The 22,850-nt window shown below is 38.8% G+C and overlaps 1 protein-coding gene across 1 annotated transcript in view; it reads right to left on the bottom strand.

Annotated features, from left to right (window-relative positions):
* Positions 1 to 22,850, bottom strand: part of USH2A (usherin) — a 652,515-nt gene that overhangs the window by 182,121 nt on the left and 447,544 nt on the right. Inside the window, exons 42-46 of the mRNA XM_019549473.1 lie at positions 16,014 to 16,136; positions 13,168 to 13,331; positions 11,524 to 11,733; positions 9,996 to 10,198; positions 7,753 to 7,865 (exon numbers count right to left, since the gene is read on the bottom strand). Coding sequence (XP_019405018.1) covers positions 7,753 to 7,865; positions 9,996 to 10,198; positions 11,524 to 11,733; positions 13,168 to 13,331; positions 16,014 to 16,136 — 813 coding nt within the window. The remainder of the gene's footprint in view (positions 1 to 7,752; positions 7,866 to 9,995; positions 10,199 to 11,523; positions 11,734 to 13,167; positions 13,332 to 16,013; positions 16,137 to 22,850) is intronic.

Genomic DNA, 22,850 nt, shown 5'->3' on the forward strand with positions numbered 1-22,850 from the left:
TCCACTGCTACCCCTGCATCTAATGATCTCGTGATCTGATCATAAAAGGCCACCAGGTTGGTCTGACAGCACCTGCCACTGATGAACCCATGTTGGTTGCCCCTAAGCATGCAGTCCCCTGCTGGCCCCTCCTGGATGTGTTCCAGAATAATTTTCTCGAACAGCTTGCCTAGGATCGAGGTAAGATTCATTAACAAGATGGTAATTCCACAGTAAGAGTGTCTGGAACGCATCCTGATCCTTCTTCCCATGTTTTGCACACCAATATTATTCCATTCCCAGAGCTTGTATCAAAATAAAAAGGGGAACCTTTTCTCTTCTATAAAGGTTTTAGTAAAAATCCTATAAGCAGATGATATTTTGAATGAAAAGGTATTATTATTTATTATAAAATGTAAAAAGCCATACATGTATATTTTGCATTATTATGGTTATCATTTTTCATGTGTTTAAGGTGTTTTGTGGGTCTTTTATTCTATATCTGGTGACATTTTTACTTAAGTAACTAATTTCAATGCAATATTATAGCTGCATAGAAGTCATTCTATCAGTTTATAAAACTATGCAGTACATACAATTCCCAAAATACTTTAAAAAAATTCTCTATAGCCCAATTACACAGCCACTGAAAGAGTGCCAGTGACATCATAAGTTAGCATTAATTTAAACCAAGACTATTACATTCAAACAGCAGCAGCTAAGCTAAACTTTGACATCTTAAGAGAATAAAAATAACAGTGAACTATTATTTTACTTCCTTGAGGTATAAACAGTGGAACATACATAGCAATAAGCATCTGCAGAGAGAGAATTAATGTCACCTATGAAGGAATAACTTCATCGGTGACTTGTAGAGTCACCATTATTATTCTGAGGTCTTCATCTGACTCACCGAATTAATTCTATATTCTGTAGATGGCTATTTTGTATTCATTGCATATCCAGCCACCAAAAACTATCCCTACATTTAAGTTACATTACAATATCTGACTTAAGTATACAAAAACACAAAATACATAATAAAAGCTGAAAAAAGCTGAAAGGAGGGGGCAGAGAAAGACTAGTACTTCAGTCTTTATTCAAGCCACTGTGACATTTCCTCTGTCTTTGTATACTGTAGTGTGGGGCAAACTAGTTTTCTAGTCATTCCTCTGAATGATTTTGCTTTTGTTTTATACAGAACCTCAGGGAGCATATTTTCAAAGCATCATGTAGGGTTCTGCAGTTTTTCAGGTCTCAATTCTTATTAATAAGATCTGAAATCACATGTCTTAAATCTTGTATAATGACTTGAACATTGCCCTGTATGAAGGGCTCAACATACGTTGTTTATTAGAAAGCAATAAACAATTTTTTTTTATTCCAGTTACACAGATGAACCTGTTCTAAACACTCTTCAAAATAAATCTACAAGTCTTGGCTCCATTTTCTAATGAATTTACTTTGATGATAATCATGTCTACTATTCAGTTAAATTTACCCCTCTGCAGATGGCCAAGACAAGGGTAGTGTACAACCTGTGCAAAAACTTAATATCAAAAGGTTTTGAGCTGATCTTAGATAAAGCATAAGACTTGTGTTCATGTGACAGCCACTATCTTGTCCAATACACCAGGGACTGAACTGAGTGTCTCCAGCTCTATAGTCTCTTGAGAGTCCACAGCTTGAATTAAAAAGCTAGGCTCCATATTTGGGAGTGGTAGTGAAGCCATCCTCTGGATCATGTCCATCTGGATGCTTACCACAATGCTTTACAAACATTTTCCAAGCAGGAAAATGATATCAAATATCTGAAACCTGTAGAAGTCCAAACCCTAATGAATTTTCATTTATGTAACAGCTCCCATTGAAGTTGGAATATTTAAGGGGAATCCATATTTCACGGGAAATTTAGTTTAGTCGGGGAATTACAGAATAAGATAACAGAACTAGAACTTCAAGGAGGCACTGTAGCACAAGGAAACAATACCATATTTACTCAAATACAAGATAAAGTATTTTTCCCCCAGGCAGCATGTGGGAAAAGCCCCTTGTCTTACATTCGCATATAAGTAAAACTATCTAAATAGTTTAAATAGTCTATCATTAAATTGCTGCCAGAAGCAGCACATGCTCAGTAATGGAAACTAACTAAAAAGTTGATTAAATGCAGCCAACACTGAGCATGACTAGGGCAAATACACTGATGGGAACCTACACAAGGATAGGTTAGTGTAGCCCATATGAATAAGATATATAGTAGTGTCCATTAAGCACAGTTCCTCTCAGTGCCAACTTTTTCAAGTCATGGTGAGCCACTGCATTCAATACATTTTTACTTCTTCTTTACTCCCACTGCTGACCTGCACCTGTCTTTCTGCTGAGCTGCTCCTGTCTCCCACTGCTGAGCAGCACCAGTGATTCCTGTTTATTCAACAGCCTTAAATATCTGGCAAATATCACAAAATGGGGTCCCAAACAGTTCACCCAGAATCCTTCTGTCATCCCATCTCAGTCTGTTGCATATGTTTAGTGCAGCGCTGCCTTCCCTGAGGTGAAGCTGGATCAGATTGCCTTGTACTTCACCTGCATATAATTTTTGGAGGATTTCAGGACTTGACAAGAATACCCAGTTCCATTTCTCAGTGGGGTGCCTAATTAGCACATGGATCCTTTGTGGGGGGGTAACTGGAGTACACACAAATACTAAGCAGTGCTAAGCTGTGGAGTCACCATGGCTTGAAATACTGTTCTTTCTGCTTGGGGCCCAGACCAATAAACTATATAATACATAATAAGCCTTTTGGCTTTAGACTAATATCATGCAGAGCTTCTCAGTCTCTTGTGCGCTACGATCAAGTGTAGTCACTGTACTCATCTGATATCCAGGCTGAAAATGCAATTAAAATGGCAGTGTGTAGTGAAAAATGCACCCATGTTTGCTTGAAGACAAGACTTCCTATGAGAGCCTCATAGCTTCCTACTGGCCAGCTTCTAGTGGCAGGATCTTGGCTACATGCTGATTTTATGGAAATGGGGAGACTCCTCCTTAGCTTGCTGTTCCAGCCATACAACTAAGGGCAAGCAAAACACAGTGACATCCAAACCCCAAGCATCTGGGCTTGGGCCTGCATGTAGGATGCTTGCTAAAGGATTTGGAAGTATATGAAGTCCAAGGCTGCGGTAGAAAATACTTGCTGGTAGTAGGGCCACTTATAGGTTATACATTATTCAAACAGATTCGGGTTTGGATTTGATCTGGCTAATTTGACCTGGAACACAAAAAAATTATAAAAAAAAAAGCTTGTACTACATTTAAGTAGGTATAAAAAATGCTATTTAAAACTGTTAATGAAATACCCGTGTTAAAATTTGCATCAGTTTAAAAAGAGGTATACTGCATCATTTCTGGATGAACAAAATCTATGGGCACGTGTAGAAATTTCCCTATATGCAAGCTATTGCAGGTAGATTTATTTCAAGGTCAATGTTTTTAAATTTGTCCCTTACTTCCATGTACTTATGGAGAGCAGGGTCTGACAGTAAGGAAGAAGGGAAGTGGCTGCAGGAAGAAGTAGTTGAGGGGGGAGCAGAGGGTAAGGGGGATATCTGACCCCCAAGACTTATTTTCCCTGTTGGGGCAATGGGGGGTTTCAAGATAAACCTCTAATAATTCAATTCTATACTTGGAAAATGATAAGAGATTTACAAATTTTCAATATATAGAATCTAATTATTGAGGGTTGTCTTATATTCAAGTAAATACAGTATTTTTTTAAATGAGCCCAATATTTTCATTAAGCTTAACAAATCAATAGGAAACTCTTCTATTGTATGTTGGCCTTTTTAAAATTTAAATTGTATATATTTATATATATTTAGAACTGTACATTTCTTAGACTATTTTAATATTTTTTATTAGAAAGCAGAATATCCAGTGAGATGAAAATTCTGGGGTATGACCAGCTTTTTATTACTATATAATCCTAAGGGTTAAAAAAAACCCTCCCACTAAGCAAGCTTCTTTACTCCCAGGTAAAAAGGCTGCTTTAAATCATGAGATACTTACAGGTAATGTGGGTTTCTGGTGTTTGAGTCTTGAGGGTTAATATTTCATGTGTTTCTCTGTAGGCACAAGGGTCATGGCTGTGGTCTCCTAATCCCAGGAGTGGGTAGAGTCCCCAGGGCTGGAAGTAGCAGCTACCGTGATCTCCCAGCCTTCTGGGTTTCACACACTCCCAAGGCTGGGAGATTGCTGCAGCTGCATCTCTATTGCCTAGCCGCCTTGGTGTACTGGGCATCTCTGCAGCTGAGAGCCCCTCAACTGAGGGGGCTCCCAGCCATGGGAGCTTGCTTTTTGTGGGGATTGGGGAACCCAATCTCAGGCTCTCCCTGAGCCAGCAATAAATCATGATGGAATCTAATGTGCCATCTCACAATCATGCCTCCTGCTACGTACATATGGCATGGCAGGAGGCGTGATTGTGTGGGCCAGGCACTAGATCCCATCAAATCCTTTACCTGAACATGTAGAGAGACCCTAAGATATTCAGGGAGATGGTACAACATACTGAACAAAATATTAGATTGAGAATCTAATATTATGCTTCCATCTCTGCACTGACTTCTTGAGATATTTACTTGATATCTATGTGCTTCATTTCCCTATCAATAAAATTAAGACAGTAACACTTACCTATTTTGTAATGCATCTTTAGGTGGAAAGTAAGAAACAGTTACAGTCACATGTCTTGCCATGCTACACATGCGTGGCTGGAGGCATGATTGTGTGATCATGCAGTAGATCCCACCACACTTTATTGCTAGCACAAGGGGAGCCCAATCCCTGGCGCCCACTGCAGCAGTAAGAAGATCCCAGCTTTTGCAATCTCCTAGTCTTGACAGTGCATGAACACTTCAGGTTTGGGAGATTGTGGCAACTGTTTCTCCCAGCCTTAGGGGCTCCAGACACCCCCAGGGCTGGGAGACTACAGCAGCATCCCAGCTAGGTGCCAATGGGCATGCTGCAGGGACCCAGTATACACAGAACTGGGAATCTAACTCCCAGCAGCTGCAGGATGCTGCCAGGACCCATAGCTGGCAGCTGCTGAGGCTGAGAGTCACCTCAGCTGTGGGACTCCCAGCTCCAGCTGGGCATTGTGCATCTCTGTGGCTGGGAGCCCCACCAGCTGACAGGTCTTAGCTGCAGGGAGGATCTTGCTACATGTGCAAATTAAATTATATGTGCAACCAGCTATAAAGTTAGTACACATTTTTGAGGTCTAACATTATAGCTGGTTGGAACTTTTTAGGGCATGACAGGTACTTTGCTCTGTAGCTGGTCTCAAGGTAATTGTGCAATTAATCAGTTAATTACATGATACTTGTAATGTGTAGAGGGGGCCTTATTTGTCCAACAATGTAAGGTTGTTATTAAGAAATGTAGCCATTGCACTGCTTAATGAGCAAGTATGTCACCTTTCAAACACTAAAAAGAAGTCTATTTTTTAAAGCAAAAAACACTTTTTCAAAACACGATACAGCATCTGTCTTGTAAAGTCTATAGAGCCATGAGAGAAGAACCGTATACTCCTAGTTGTGAAATGAAATATTCTTATGAGGCGATGCATCCTGAAATCTTAACACACAAAATACACCCTCCACTTTGACTTGAGTTATATCTAAGTAAAGTCTGAGAAATAAATGAACAAGGACTTCAGCACTGGGTCCCATACTGTTTTCCATTTCAAGTTTGGTGTTATAAAGTAATCATCTGAGGACTGTGACCTTTTATGCCAAGTTTCAGCCTGAAGCTGAGTTATTAACTGTTGTCGGGGGGGGGGGGGGGGGAAAGTAAGGTATTTATAATGGCTATTGTGGTATAACCTTCATTAGAACAGTCTAGATGGAGCTGCTATCATAAGACTTCTAAGAAGTTGGTAGGCAAAATTATAATTTATGTCATATGGCACCTTGAGGCAAATTTTAAAACAATTATTTGTGAATGCTGCAAAGACATTATCCTACAGCATTCTCATCAATAATACAACCCCCAAACTGATTCAGAAGTGGAGAAACTGCCATGATTCCAATTAAAGACAATAAACTGCCTGATCTGTGTTATATCTCAGCCTTCCCATGAGCCTATACTCCAGAAATGCCTTTTTTTCAGTCTGTTGGCAGATATGTATTAAAATGTCCTCTTGATTATACAAACTGGATTTTTTTCCCCAAGCTTTTTCCTTTATGAAGGATAAATAAGCAAAATTCATATTCAGCCCAGCACCTGCTGAAGCTGTCAGCTGTAGTGTTTGTCATATTTCAATCAAAGCTGAAGCCAGCCAGCCATTTTTATACTGCACAGTCCCTACATACTCGAGGACCAGAATTAATGAATTAGCTATTGATTAAATTCCACTCTAGCAAATCCACCGTGGCAAATAAATGAACTACCCGGGGCACGTGTAGGCCACGGCCAGACATGTCCGGGCAATCGATCAGTAGTTAGTATTCTTTTGGGATATAAGACCAGCTGATGATAATATGACATGTAGGGAAAGGCAGGGTAGAAACAGAGTCTGTTTCTGGCTGAGCAGATTATAAAATAGGAAGGTATTTCTGATCTTTTCGCATTCATGTGTTATGACATATTTAGTCTATACAGACTAGCAGAAACATGCATAAGTGTTTTCAGTACAAATGATACAGACAAAGGCATGTTAAAGCCAAGGGCAAAAGATGAGATCCTGAATTGAGTTCTCATCATCAAACAAGCTTTTGACTATATCTGTATGTGAGACAGAAAAATAGTAAGCTTAATTTCACCTTTATACAAGACAAACACAGAACTCAAGGAAAATGTAGATATGATAAACAGTAGACCAAAACTCCTTTTAAAGGCTGGAGGAGCAAATCCATTGTGCTGGCCACCTCTGAAGGCTCAGGTGTTAGATTTTTGTTTTTTAAGAGACATTTTGTGGCATCTTCAAAGGAAACACAGCTAACAAGCCAAGCCCTGCCAGAAATGTAATAAAATCACACCAACAATAACATACACGCAGGAGGCTAACTGTTTTATTGTTGGTGTAATTTTGATAAATGTCTTGGCAGTGTGTGCCTGTTAGTTATAGCTTCTCTTTTGGAAAATGTTAGCTCTCACCATGGATCTTTTCAAGAAAAGAATTACAGAAGGTGTCACTACTTGGCTGCTTCTACAGTCTGCCAGCCTGGTACTATTTTTACTACCAAGAAATTTGCCCATGGGTGGGGGAGGAGCAGCAGCTTACAAGCAGTGTTTTCAGAAGGCACAAACATGTATGGCTCTTAAGGTGCTTTATTAATTCTTCCTGTCATGGTGCATGACTGTTTCTTTCACAGGTACCCTGGCTTCCATTATTGTCATCAAGCAGGTCTTTCAGCATTAAACCTCACCCCTTACTGACAGTTAGCTTAATGATTTTCATCCTTGCACAGTCTTTCATTGAACTGGCTTTCATTTATACTGTTTCTTGTTAAGTTCTATTAACAAAATGGTTACTGATAGCCAGGTACATGCTACTAACCAAAGCTGGGACCCCTTCTGGAGTCCAGCTTGCTGAAAATGCTAACAGTAAAAATGACCACTGCTGGCAAACAGATTGGGAAGACTGTATGACTATGTTCCAGTTTTTCTAATGAACCATCTACAGAGCTGAAGGAAAATATCTTCTAGTTATATTTCCCATTCTGGCCACAAATTGCTGGGATTTGTGAAAATAAAATACAAGGCAGTACCTTGAGTTGAGGACCTGTGTTCTGGGTGCTGGTAGGTCATTTGGTTTGTCTTCCACTGTTGTAATTTGTGTTCCGTTGCTTCTCACACAGGCATACAATGTGCAGACTTCAACCTGATGCCAAAGAATGACACTTACAGAATTCAAGTAAGACTCTTGCTTTTTTAACTAATCTTCTGTTATTAGTTTTTCCTCCAGATTACTAGATTCCATATAACCAAACAATATCACAACTTTGGGCTAACAGTGTTCACCTTAGACATTGTGCCATATTGTTTCTAGGCTTTGGCATTACATTTGCTCTCAGTGGGTGCGTCTATACATTAACTAATGTGCCAGGATTATGGCACATTAAGTTTTGTTCTTGGAAAACTATGTACTAAATCAATGCACAGTAACTGGCGTTACTGTACAACAGTACCAGCACACAGTTTTTTACAGATGCTTGCTATGCAGTAGCGTATTAGCCCAGGTTTTGCCCAACATGCTACTGCGCAGGGTTATTAGGCTAGTGCATAGTTAGCATTTCGTGTAGACGCCCCCAGTTACACCAGAGTCAATAAAGTTAGTACAGTAGTACGGTTGTATGTACAAGCAGAATCTAGTGTATAACGTTGAGCAATATGGTCTAATTAGTAATGAGATTGGGAAACAAAAAACTCCTAAATTCTAAATCTGACTCTGACTTGTATGGCCTTAAGCTAGTAATTTCACTTTCTGGTATCTACCAGTTTTTTCATTTTAAAGTGGAAAAAAATCTCACAGGTATTTTTAGTTCAGGCTGTTGAAAAGTACTTTTCACATGAAAAATATTATATCTATATTTTAATACATTTTTCTATTACAAAAATATAAAAACTATAGCTTATTGCTTCAATTGCTGGTAATAAGCTAAGTAAAAACAAAGGAAGATGACAAGTGCAGAGAAGGTAATTTTTTCTTTGCAGTGGCAACGGAGAGATCATTCAGTGCATGACAGCAGAAGCAAACAAAAGATCATACATGAAGATAATCAGTGAGACATACATGCATTCAGATAATGCTGCATCCAGGGGGATGAGAAAAAGAACCCAAAAAACCCAGCTTACCACTTCAATTTTGCCTAACACATTGCCACAAACATTGACCCAGTTCAAAGATTGGGGAAGCCGAAAAGAACAACTAATATTGTAAACAACAGAAGGAGGCCATGGTAAATTAATAGATCCATACATGTATCAGTATTCTGAATTTGCATTGCTATTGAGAAAAGACAAATGTGTTCCCAAGTAGCATCCAGAAAGTCATATGTGTATTCATGGATGGAGAGTTGCAGTTACAGAGGGGCTGGAACACAGAAATCAGTTATGGTGTGCCTGCTTGTGACGTTTATTTATGGCATGTAATAACTGGATGCAAATTTTAGAATAGAGTATACATGACTACTACTAAGACCTTTCCACATATAATGCAATCTGAAAGAAACAAGCTGGAATTGTTACAAATGCAGCCAACAAACTACATTCTCTGGAGTATTTTTAATGCAATTCAATAAATGATATGCAATTCAATAAAAGATAAATATTTAAGTTTCCATTAAGAATATACTCTATATACAGTTTTTAAATCGAAACCTGCATAGAGACACAAAGAAAGAAAAAACTGTAATAATCAACAAGAGGAAAAGTAGTACTGTGATTTCATGGCTCTGCTTTGTCCACAGAAAGAGGAAGGGGGGGGAGTGGGGAAGAGAGAAATGATAAAAGGATGACAAATGCAATATCATTATTTTTCTGTGCTGATACATTATGCATGCTTGATGTTTCTAAAACAATTGCAATTTTCTTTTAATGAGTAGGAGTAGAATTTTTGCCTCTTGTAATATATACTTTGGGCTTTGCTAATCCTATAACATAGTCATCTGAAGAAAGCAAATGGAGTTGTGAAATGGTTTGAAAAGAGAACATATAAAAACTGTATGTGGACCCAAAATATATGCTGAAAATAAATATGTGTTTAAAAAGAAATATCTATATCAATATATGGAACAATTAATACTATTTGTATATGCATATATATGTGTGTGTGCATGTGTAAATACACACACACACACACAGATAGATATATATATATATATGCAAGCGTGTGTGTATGTATCCATGTTTCCCCCTGTGTTTCTAGTCCTATAAATTCTTACCTGATGTACACACATTTTTTTTAAATTCATATGTTTTGTATGGACCTGGAAAACAAAATTGTTCTAACCTGTATATCATATATAGTGAATGGGGACAAGTCTCCTAAAAGGAAGGACCCAGGATCATTCATTCCAGTCTTGTACTGCTTATTATTTACATAGATAGAATACTCTGTGACAACACCATTTGGGTTTGAAGGAGATGTCCAGATGACACGTACAGCTGTACTGTTGATGATGACAACCTCTGGAGGGAACATGCCCTCAGGCTCTAGAAATAAAGAAAGAAACTGAATAAACTCCAGCTGTCTCTGTAAAAGCACTTGTTTAACCAAATGCAGATTAGTATTTAGGTTTAGCAAAGGGTTCACTGCTTATCTGCTTTCCTCTGATGAAGTTATCACAGTCTGTAGTCCTCTGCAAATTGGCTTATTATACTCTCAGTTAGAAACCATGAGAGTTGGTGGTAAAATGCTTCATACCACCAGCATCGCGTTAATCTTCAGTGGTATGCGACCAGTGCGATATGATGATAAATTATTCACCCATCTGCACTGCCAAGACCTATTTATTTTTATACCCTGCCCCCTCCAAAAAAAAGATAATTTTGCTTTTTAAGCAAAAACTAAGATTAAAATTCACTGTATCTAGTGGAACGTGACAAATCTTTTGATGTTACCAGCCTTTGTAGCTCAAGCAATATGAAGCAATATGCAATATTGTCATTATGTAAATGGTTTTGAATGTTGATTACCATAGGTAATGATGAAGTCTAATACTAAAAAAAAAAAAGAAAAGAAAATCTTCCTCAGCGTTAAATTACACAATTATTTAAGCATGTCAGAAATAACCATGCAAAGACCTATTTTTATCATAAGAGCCCGTCTTAACCAGTTGAAAAATTGCCCTTGCGATCAATTCTATTTTATAAACAAAAGGTGCTGACCTTTGGCATCACAAAGGAAATGGAATCCTCACTTAAAGTGCTTTACTAATGACCCGGAACACTTGCTTCTGAGGTAATGATATTATAATGTTTATAATGAGACTTTATAAAGGCAAAAAGATTAGGAAGGCCATTCTAAACACATTTCAGATCCACAAGGCTTTTTTTTTCCCTCCCCCCTGCTTGCTAACTGGCTTGGAAATGAGTCATAGGAAAATCTTCTCAGAGGGTGAACTTGCACCTTACATTTCTGGTGACTCAGGAAAGGACCTGTGTTTGACTGTCATATCAAAAGCACACCGCTTCACAGAGCAAATCTCTTAAAAAACCATTAACTGTTTTTACATTTCACCGTTTATTGACAGGAACACAGTTCCAAACTTAGTTTACATAAATAGTAGTACACAGAGGAAGACAAGAACAAACTGGGTTAATATCTGCTATTAGAGGGTTGTGCTTCTGTCTCAGTGGGACCGTTTATTGATCTACCACTTGATGACAACCAGCACTTAAGCATTTTAGCATTTTAGCCCTTTTTCCTTCTATACCGGAAATTTTATAATGGAAGGATGACTGATCTCAACCCCAACAAAAATCAATCAATTTCATTCTCAGATTTTTAAGGCAAGCTGCATTCACTACTAACCAACCTCCATCTAAAGTAGTCACATGCACCCCTTCACTGTCAATGCTGTGGACTCCATTGAAAACTTGAAAAAAAATCTGATACTTTGAGTTGGGATGTAAATCACCAATGACAGTATAGTTTACATCGGCCTCAATCCTCAGAGATTTGTTTTCAGCGGAGGTGTTCCAGGAGAGAAGGTAATATTCAACATCTCCTTGCAAATCTTGCAAAGCTGGGAAAGAAAAAATAATAATGAAAATATAGTTGGAATTATACAGGAGATGATCAGAAGATTTCTGTTAAAAAAAAAACTGTACTTTCCTATTAACAGTATTTTTTCCCATAGTAAATAAGGTTTATGTTATTAATGTTTATTCAAAACCACTACAATATTCTTCATTAATTGTCCAGCACCAAGAAAAATAAACATTTTTCCATGCTTGCCCAAAAGACTAACGAACTAATTTCAATATCCCGACTTATAATAGATGACATATTTCTCTATGACTAGCCCCATTGAAATGGACAGGGTCAGCTATACAATAAAGTACCAATTAATTGGTATGTGTCCTGGTAAAAGATAGAAGAGCTAAAATATCAACATCATACTTGTGAATACTAGCAAGCCTGCCGGGAAAAGCAACAACATCATTAAATGTTAAATGGAAACACTTAATTTCAGATTTAATAATATATAAATTTGGTGCCAGAAGTTCATAGTGAATGGTGTGATTCTGCTTCCATTTTCAATAAAGTCTGTGGAGTAGGAGCAGGACTTAATATCTATACACCAGTCACTTAGAGTATATTTTTCCTCTATCAAAAGATACCAAAAATACCAAAAATACCCCAAAAGTGATTTTAAAAATAAATAGTGTAAAAGCAAGGAACACTTGAAGCAATAAAGAATCATTAATTTGCTTAATGTAACATAGATAGCAATGAAATATGATGGGGAAATAAGATTTTCAAATAATGAATGACCCTCTCTTCATGTTTAACCTTTATATTCACAAACAGACATCTAGGAAATTCCTTAAGTATGAATGAAAATAAAACTAGATTGCATTACCTACATCTAGAAGGTCAGAGGTACAGATTACTAAGGTAATGAAACTTCAGTGAGCTGCTTCAGATCTATTAGGTTTGTCAGTTTTTATAAGCATGCTTACTTCAGGCATGCAATTATAAAACAAAGAACCTTTATTTGTTGAGATTCACCAGCCAGTCCTTACAAAATCACTTGTGGATAAGTCAAGAAAAATTTCCCCACTGCTGCAATGGCAGACTTTGTTGAAGATTTAGCTAGTTTCTTTCTAAGGAGCAAAGTATGCAAGAGGAAAGAGAGAAAGCAACATCCTCTCATTCTGAAGGAATGTAAAAAATCCTTAAAATTATGAACATATACTAGGATTTCATGTAGAAACCTCACAGGCTTAAATTATTTTTCTCTTCATTCCACTGAAACAGTATAGTAAATAGCATTATAGTAGGAAAAAAAAAATAGGATGCATGCTCTTTCCAAGTTTTTTACTGCCCTTTAAGGGGCAGTTAGCCATATAATAAATCAAGACAAGTGTTGTGCTTCCTGTGAGGGCAATGCAGATCAACATAACTGATGACAGGTGAATATCTAATTACTGGAACACACACTAAGCATACTTACTTGGTTTTGACCATGCCACCTCAATGGCAGTATGATTAAGAGCGCGTGCAGTCAGGCTGCTTCCCTTCACTGGAAAACCTGCTAGTGTAGTAGCACTCACTTTCTCACCGGATGTATATCCCACCTCATTGTGTACTATGAGTTTATACTCATAGGTGGTGTACCTAAGGCATTTTTTAAATAGTTAAAAGAAAACTATATAAAAATTCCAGACAAAACATTTGCTGTTGCCATGCCAGTTATATCAAACAGCTTGTGGGGGTTTTTTTCCTCCAAAGTATAATTATACTATTTCAGCCCATGAAGAATCTGCTGGAAATATTTCAGCAACACTAACATGGTAACAAAAATAAAATAAAATATGTTATTTCTTCTTGTTACAGTCTCTGAGATGCTGGGAGATTATAGCTCAATTCAAGATGTAATTACAACACTGGCAAACTGCCAAATTTTGGATCTGAATTTAATCAAATGAGGCTTTTCCCTCTCTTTTGGGAAACTCATTTATTTTAACTTCCTTTTAGCTTGCTCTCCAAACACCACCTGCAGTCCTGCAACAGGAATCCTGTAACAAAGTGACTACGACTGCAACCCCAGTTCATACAGTAATTTCCCTCAAAACTGTATTCCAACATATACTGGATATGCAAGGAGACTGGTTAGAATCCAAACATGTATTTCATAGAGCAGATAACTATCATTCCATACTTCCTTCAACCATTCAAAAGAGACATCAATATATTTTTAGAAAAAGATATTACACTTTTAAGCTATTTATACTATTAAAGAAGCAACTAAAAAGATACAATATAAGTCTATAATCAAAAAAAAAAAGGGGGTCATCTAGTCCAAATTTTTATTTTAGTGATACCACCATGAAAAACATTTATGCCAATGTGAGAGCATACCATACCATGAATGCACAGTCTTTGGTGACTGTAGTGAAAAACTATGTGATCTCTGGGCATTATTTTATGTTACTTTACTGTGACACACTGTATAACAAAGATACTGGGCCAGGCTTTAAAAAGAGCTCACTTAAATAACTTTGCACACTTAAATAATTGGCCAGAGCTGAGTTTTAAGAGCCCTCTTTAAGAAGAACAACAGTTGATAGGTGCCAAGCTCTTTAAAAATTCACTGAAGGACCTAAGATCAGCTGTTCAGAAAGACGATCAGAAACTTGTGGTGCTGAAGATTTCTGAATCTCTGGATTAGTATCTGAAAACACTGTATTCTAATTATTCTCTGTATTATTTCAGTCACTTGTATATACTTGTACGCATTGTCACATTACATTTCCAGTAAAAATAAAGATGGGATCTAGATTACAAACAACAAAAATAAAAACATTTTTAGATCTGAGGTTTTAGTTTATAAATAAAGTAGCTTTCTGCAGAATTTGGATCAAGATCTAGGTTTAGATTTCAAATAGCCTCAAAAATCAGGGATATTTAAATCTGAGATTTAAGTATATCTAACTGAGAACAGTTGGAATTCTTGCAGGCCAGATTCAGCTGGTGAGTTATTCACACAAGTCTTATTAAATGGGAAACATGAATATGCGTCTGAGAAGTAGAATTCATCCATACACCATCCTCAGTAATGCAGGCAAACACAAACACACACAGGGCAAAATACAAGCAGAGAGATACTCTGCTTTCATTGAAATCACTGGAAGTTTTCCTAGGCTTTCACTCAGGGTAACACCACCACGATAACCTCAGGCCCATTCAGTGTTTTTTCTTATGGATTTTACAATACTTTTCAACGGATTCGAGGAACTGAAGAAACATAGTTAAGTAACTTGCTCAAAATCACACAGTAAGTGAGCTGCCTCACAAGAATCAGATTTTAAATCTCATCTTTGCTGAGTAACTTAACATTGGATGGATGAGTGTGGCACAAGCCCTGGTCACTGCATAAGTGGGGACGTTAAAATGGAGCTAGGGTGTGCTTCACCTTCCTATCTCCCATCCCCTTCTCCCCCTTGCACCGTACACCTTCCCTGCACCAGCTCCAGCTCCAGCTTTGGTTCTGGTAGCGTGACAGAGGGGTGGCAGCATCATGTGGCCAGTGCTTCACAGCTGCTAGAGGAGATGTCACCTCCTTTTTTACAGATGAAAGCTGGTGGATTTTTGGCTGCACACACAAATTCACAGCAAAATGAGGAGACATCTTCCCCAGCAACAGCAAACCTCCAGCTGCACTGCCATTGCTGCTCTGCCCTCCCTGCTGCCAGAGCCAGAGCAGGGAAGGTACAAGGTGTAAGAGGGCACCGTGCTGGCCATTTACACCTGTCTTTGCCAATTTTCTGCTTTTGTCATGATGTCACTTGTATTTTACTGCAGACTACTGAGTAATTAATTCGGAGCTGCTAAAATTGTCATACGTGACTTGACTGAATTTTGAAATATCAAGGAAAACATTTTGACAATGAAAAAAAAAACACATAAGGATTAAAATTAATAATCTAACACCAAATCATAATCTACCCAATCCAGGATGACTCAGCCTGTAGCTATGGCTGAAGTATCAACATAATGGGGAACTATACACAGACAAATGAATATTTGGCTGTATGAACTAGTCAAAACTCAAAATCCACTAAAATACTCATTTTCATTTGTGTCTTCATAACAAGATACTATGTGCAAGATTTAAGAGTGACACAATAATAATAAACCCCTGCATGTTCGAATGATTATTGCCAAAGATGAGGACAGAAAATATTTAATTACATAATTAATATGTTCACAACATAAAGACATAAGGAACACTTTGAACTATTGAATGTGCACTATACAAAATGCCAGCATTTGTTTTTATAGTTTTTGTAATCTCACCTGCTAAGACCCTTATCTTCATAAAACCACTGAGTTCCTGAGTAAATATTGTGCCACAGATTTAAATCTTCAGGGGGATTTGATGCAAGTGGTTGCTGGATTTTACGTCTCAGGAGCTCATATCTAACACAAAAGACGAGCAGAACACCGGGATTATCTCAACTAATGTTATTACACAAATATCTCTTTTTTTTTTAAAGCCATGCGTTATTTTGTTTTTACAGCTGTAAACTTTCTCTCAGTGATAAACCCTGAAACACTAAAAAAGAATATTTAAAACATTCAATTACTTAAACACATACTTTGAAAATGGATAATGGGTAAGTACTTTTATTTGAAAGAAAGAATCAGAGTTTTTTAATAATTTACAAATATTCAGCTTCTGGAAATCTGTGAAAAACTGCTCAGAACAGCCTGATAAGAGAATCTCATACAGACTTGACTAATATAATTTGACATGCACAACTGTTTCAGCATAGCACAATTTAATGTATCCATTTTACAAATATATTAAAATAACACAAAGCATCGTTGTTCCTGTTACACTGTCAGCAGCAAGCTACAGCTGTGTTTAGCTGTAAATAAATGAGTAACATGCAGGTGTGACACAAATGTGACACACTAGTGGACTTATCTATAAGCATGCCAACATCATATGTGCATTTAAGATGTGTGCTATAATTATATTATCCTGAAAGGCCAGAATTAGTTTGTATCGCTTTCATTTTGAGGAAAAGGTTGTGTGCCTATCATTATGTTTTTTTTACACGTTGGAAACTGTAGGCCTGATAACACCCATCTTCATCAAATCAGTCCTGAAACTGCCTGATTCAGACAGTGGGTTTTTTCCCCATTTTTATATCCCTTACTTGTTGATTTCTTTTGTAGAAAAGTCCTATAGGATTTAATGGCAATAAAACCAACGGGTTTCTATATAAATTATAGATAATACTTTCTACATTCTCAAGCCATTCTATAGAATTTAATAGAGTTAAATTGAAGTAATAAATTTCTATAGGTTGATTTAAAATCATCTACTAGGATTACTATTCTCTATTAAATTCTATAGAACTGTTACAATATAGTTTTGTCTCACTACAGTTTGTTATAGAATTTTATTTTGTGAGCCACTATATATTTATAATTTTCCTACTGCTATGGTACTGTTATGACTTTTCTTTCTTTCAGTACTCTTTTGATGACTAGTTTCACATTTTTCTCCATCTACAATCAGTCTTCAATATTTTTATGCCCCAAATTAGGCTTCTAAATACATATTTATGCATCTAAATATAAAAATGCCTTGATTTTCAGAAGTGCTAAGCGCTAGGGGTGTGCAAAATGGGTTGTATTCGATTCAGATTCAACCTCAATTAGGGACACTGATTCGATTAATTGATTCGGATCCCTGTCCTGATTCAATTCAGTTGAATCCGAATCTGAAGATTCAATGCTGATTCAGAGAATCAGCGATTCGGCCATAGACACAGCTTTAAATATTTTTTCTACATACCTTGAGGTACCAGGTGTGGTTTGTGAACACTGTGATGCTGGGGTGGATGGAGTGTCCCACAGGAGCACGGGGCGGGGGGGAGGAGGGTCCCCCCATGTTCAGCAGAGAACCTGGAAATGGACCGGAAGGACTTCTGGTCCACTTCCAGGTCTGTTGCAGGGCACGTGGGGGACCTCCTCCACACCCCCTCTGGCTCAGCAGTCAGCCTCAGGGGGACCCTGGGTGTCCCTCCAGACCCAGGAGGCACCAGATGCTGAGCCAGGAGGAGGGGCGTTTGCTCCTGGTGGACCCAGAAGTGGGCCAGAAGTGCTTCTGGTTCACTTCTGGGTCCACTGCCAAGTGCGCAGAAGAACCCCCGTGCTCCCATGGGACACTCAATCCACCCCAGCATCTCAGCATTCATGAGTCACCTGGTACCTTGAGGCATGTAGAAAAAACATTTAAAGCTGTGTCTATATCTGAATTATCACATCTTTCCGAATCTCTCTGAATCAATTTGGAGGGTTCCGATTAAATTAAAAGAGATTAAAGGGTCTCCTGATTCAGTTCAGACTTAGAGATTCGGCCACTGAATCTGGCTGAATCTCTGCCAAATTGAATCAGCGACTGAAGCTCTGCACAACCCTACTGAGCATGTGCACATCCCCCTTAAATGTAACTGAAAAACTCGTGCACTGGGTTTTTTTGCAAATCAGGCCATATTTATGAAGATGATGTAAGATCTGTTTTACTGTATGAACAGATCAAAAGTCACTTTTGAATATGCCTCCCTCTATGCTGAAGGCTTTTTTCCAGTGCTTTGTGTGTGAATGCTCAGAAGCTTCAGACTTGAGAGCAATCCTAGAAAATGTGAGTGAAGCAATTCTTTGGCAAGCTTAACTGGTCTGGATTAATTTTATTTGTAATATTTGATGCAGTGAGGAAATGGTGGAAGATGTGATTCCATGTATGGGCCTTTGGAATTGGTACTTAGGGTCTCATCTTTGGCACCAGATTGGACTAGTTTGCATTTTCACAGAAGCACAAAGCAGGTAGGAAGCTGCCTTAAATGGGCAGCTGAGAATTCCTCTTGACATAAGGGAATCTATGGCACAGAGCTAGCATAGGTGACTTTCAGCCAGCTTCCCCCCTCATTGTTGTCTCTTTGTACCAAACACAAATTTAACACAGCTGAGAATTGATGCTGTATCCTATAAACAATTTCTTTTTCACTATTTCAAGCATTTTTGATAGTGTTGATTATACAAGGCCTGATCCTTAGGCTGATCCTTAACATGAATGCTTTACAGTAGCTATAAAGCTGGTCAGGTTGTATTAATATTCAGAATACAGTCAAGCTGCTGGATTCCTGGAAGTGGGTCTACCCTTACCTGGATAATTTCCATATTAGATTTCTTCATTTTATAATCAAAGATTATGCTGACATCCTATTCACCTTTAAAGCAGTTGATTCTTAAGCATTTAGTTAGTTAGGGAATCTTTATAGGAGGATGCCATGTAGTGGGACTCTTTACACTCCTTGACATGTTTGTTTCAGCCTGTATTGTATTATGCTAGTAAGAAGTTGGAATCATTGTGGCAAATAGTAGGGACATTGAAGCCAGTATCTTTTTTCGTGTTTTCAGCCTGGAGCTCTCTAAATTCAAGCTGTTTACTTGGAACTCAGTCCACAAGAGGACTTATGGGTCATAATGCTGAGGATTGCAGTGCCAAGCTCTTTAGGTATTTTGTTGTCTGATGAAATTAGGAATCTCGGCTTCTCCTCAACCAGTGAAGAGGAATGGGATTTGCAACAACCAGTGCACTGAGTTAAGATAGCCAATAGAAAATGAATAGGAAAAGAGGGCATCTTAAATTGTGCATTTCTCAGGTGACTAGAACTCAGGATTGCTGGGGGATGGGGGAGCGGAGTGGTTGCCTCCGCTTTGGGATTCAGAGTCCTGAAAACTCTGGAGGTAGGTGTCTAAGCCCATTGTTTCAAAAGGAACTAGTTCCTCTTTTTTATTGAATAGCTCAGTAACTAGAGCACTCACCCAAAATATACAAGATATTTCTTTCAACCCATAGTTCTCACTTCCTCAGAGAGTGCTATAACTATCAGACTACAGGGTATTCTTTGATGAGAGGACACTCTCATTTCTTCCTTTTTAATCTATTTCACTTTCCATGCAGTAATTAAATATTTTGGGGATACAGAGAGAGAGAAATCATAGGGCCAAGCGCAAGTCTTGGTTTATGTGGGAACATCATCTTTGAATCTCAAGCATCATCACACTGCATGTTGGTATCATTTTTTGTTGTTGTTGTCAAAGGGTTTTTCTGTGTTTAGAGACAGAGATAGCTCCAGAGTTTGCAGTTTATGTGAAGATGTTTAAGATTCATTCTAGGCTGAATGACGATTCATTCTAGGTATGAAGGTGAAGATTCATTCTAGATATGTCACACATTTCAAAGGCATCCATCACTATAGTATCTTGCAGATTAACCTGATCAATTAAGTGATAAAAATTAATTGAGTTATAATTTCAGGAAAATGTTCTGGTGACTTCACAGCCCAAGAACAATTCTCAAATCAGCGGTTTATCAAAGTCAACAGAACCCAAAGGCAGAATATTAAAACTTTATTAGGTACAGTCCTGGCGTATTTTATCCAAGGTAATTCATGAACAAGCCATAAGAAATATCAAAACCTTTTTGAATATTGGGTGGTGGTAGAGTGTAAATTACCCCCACTGGTAGCTGCTGCTATAGCTCTGCTTGCTACAGACTTCTTGCTCCATCATGCTGTACTGAGCAGCTGCTTCAGTAGTTGTTCTGGTTGGGGGCAGCATGACACAACATGAAGGAAATGAAGTTTGCAGATGTAGGTCATATTGAATTATTTCAATCATCTCTGGTAAAATAGTCATGTTGTCAACTTTAGGGGTCCACAGATTGCTTTTCAAAGGTTTAAAATCTCATTAGACAATAGCTTTTATTCAGCCTTAGTGTGCCCTAATTAAGCACTGAGAAAGAACAGGCAGGATGCTGTGGTGTCACAGTACATGCCTGCAGATGTATGCGAGATGTAAAATATTGCATATTTCCATGCATCAAAGAGAACCATCAACAAATATTTATTGATTGTGGGATTATAATTCCATGGAGGAGTTTTCCTGTTGTTTTAAGGTATGAAAGTAAAGGATGTCAATTTGGCACTCCTATTTTATATACAGCAACACATGTATTCAAGAACCAAATCCTGCACCTACCACTATCCAGCCAGGACCATCCGAGGAGTACTCTTCCACAGCTTTAGGCTACTTTTTCTGACTCACCTGCTTCTGTCTTACCCCTGCCTTAAAGCTTGCATGACTGACTTGTTTTTCCATTCCACCCTCATCAACAATCTATTTAATTTTACCATGTAACAGATATCAAACACAAAATAACGGAAAGATCAATGCTGAAACACACTAATTCTCATCAATATAAAATTGTCCCTTGAACTAACCTAAATAGGATAATAGGGGCTTCTTGAGTTTATCCTTAATGGGATTTCTCCTATTTCTTCCTCTGATGCTTGTGGGATTTGCTTTCTGAACTCACCAACAAAAAGTGGCAGGTCCTTTAGCCCACAATCTATATTTTTGTTGATAGCTCTCTATATCCCAACATGGACTGAAAGCTCAGGGTCATATATGCTGGTACCTGGTGCCTGAACTGGTTTCTTACCTTCTGCTGCCTAATTATAACTGTTATGAAGGAACCCTTTGTTTACCATGTTCTATCAGATGAATTTCCAGTGTTCAGAGAGAAACCCTGTACAAATTAAAGCTGACTTTAGACAGCATTTACTTACCATATTTACTCAAGTCCAAGACATGTTTCCCCCCACCCCTATTAAACTTGGGGAAAAAGAAACCTTGTCTTCCATTCCAGTAGTGCTGGGGCAGGTGACTCCTGCAGCTCTGGCTCTGGCTTTGGCTTCTGTTTGAGGCAAATCATGCAGTGAGCAGCATGGAGAAACAAGGGAACAACTGTGGCTGTTGCTGCAGCTGTGGCTGTGACCCTGACCTGAGGCCAGAGCTGCCATCACCACTGCTGCCTAGCCAGGGCCTGAGCAATAGGGTTGTGTGAAATAGCAGCGTTCCACTTCCACATCTGTTTCAACATTTGGACAGTACACTGTTTCATTTCGAGTTTTGTTTAATTTTGAAAACACTGTTCTGTTCCAGTTCATCAAAATGGTTTCGCTATTTTGATGCTGTTTTGACGTTTTGATCAGGCTGGGGAAGGGAACCCAGCCCAGTTCAGTTACCCTTCCCAGCACTCCACCAGGCTTCAAGCCACTGGGAATCCAGCCCAGTGCAGGCAGATGCACACTGCACCCGCCTGCACTGGCCTGGCTTCCCAGTGGCTTGAAGCCCAGTGCAGACAGGCAGGGCACAGCCTGCCTGCACCGGGCTGGGTTTCCACTGCTTGAAGCCTGGAGGTCTGAGCTCCATGGGGCTGGTGGAGCCAGCCCAGTGTTGGGAGGAAGGCAGAGCCAAAGTTGCACTCTGATTGGCTTCTCCAGCCCCAGGGAGTGGAGTCTGGTGGCGGAGATGGGGAGAGCCAGGGCTGTACTCTCTGCCAGGCTCAGCCACATGGGGCTACCCTGGCTCTCCCCTGCCTCCCACCACCTGGCTGAGCTGAGACTTTGAAACTCAAAACTTTCAAAACATTTTGTGTGGCTTCGTTTCATTTTGAGGCTATTTTGAAGCCCTTTGTTTCATTTCAATTTTGCTGTTTTGAGCTCGAAACGAGTCGAAAAAGCATCAAAACAAAACAACTGGCAACATTTCACACAGCCCTACTGAGCAACCATGTGCTTTGTGTGCTGGGGCAGAGTCAGAGCTGGAGCCACCCCATGGGATAAGTTGTGGGAGGGTGGGGGGGCAGGAAGAGGCAGCAGGCAGAGAGGGCACATAGTAGGGAAGGACAGGTGGCAGGGGATCAGGCATGAGAGATGGCTAGTAGCATAGGGGTAGGCAAGGAGGCAACGGTTAGTGAGCAGGATGCCTTCCCCTCCCCTACCACTGCTTTCCTCCCCTGCTGCTTCTTTTACCACCATGGGGAGGAGGGGGAGTTTAAGATAGTCCTCCAATAATTAGGTTCTATACATGGAAAATTATAAGTGTGTGTTAATTTTTCCATGTATAGAATCTAATTGCTGGAGGGTCATCTTAAATTTAAACTCATTTTAGATTTGAGTAAATATGGTAAAATGGTTTGTCCTGTGAGTTCAGTGAATGTTATTGGCCTGCCAGGCTTGCCTATAATTTATTCATGAGGCCTGAACC

Source organism: Crocodylus porosus, unplaced genomic scaffold (genome assembly GCF_001723895.1).
Source record: "Crocodylus porosus isolate Cpor-Errol unplaced genomic scaffold, CroPor_comp1, whole genome shotgun sequence".
Taxonomy (NCBI): domain Eukaryota; kingdom Metazoa; phylum Chordata; order Crocodylia; family Crocodylidae; genus Crocodylus; species Crocodylus porosus.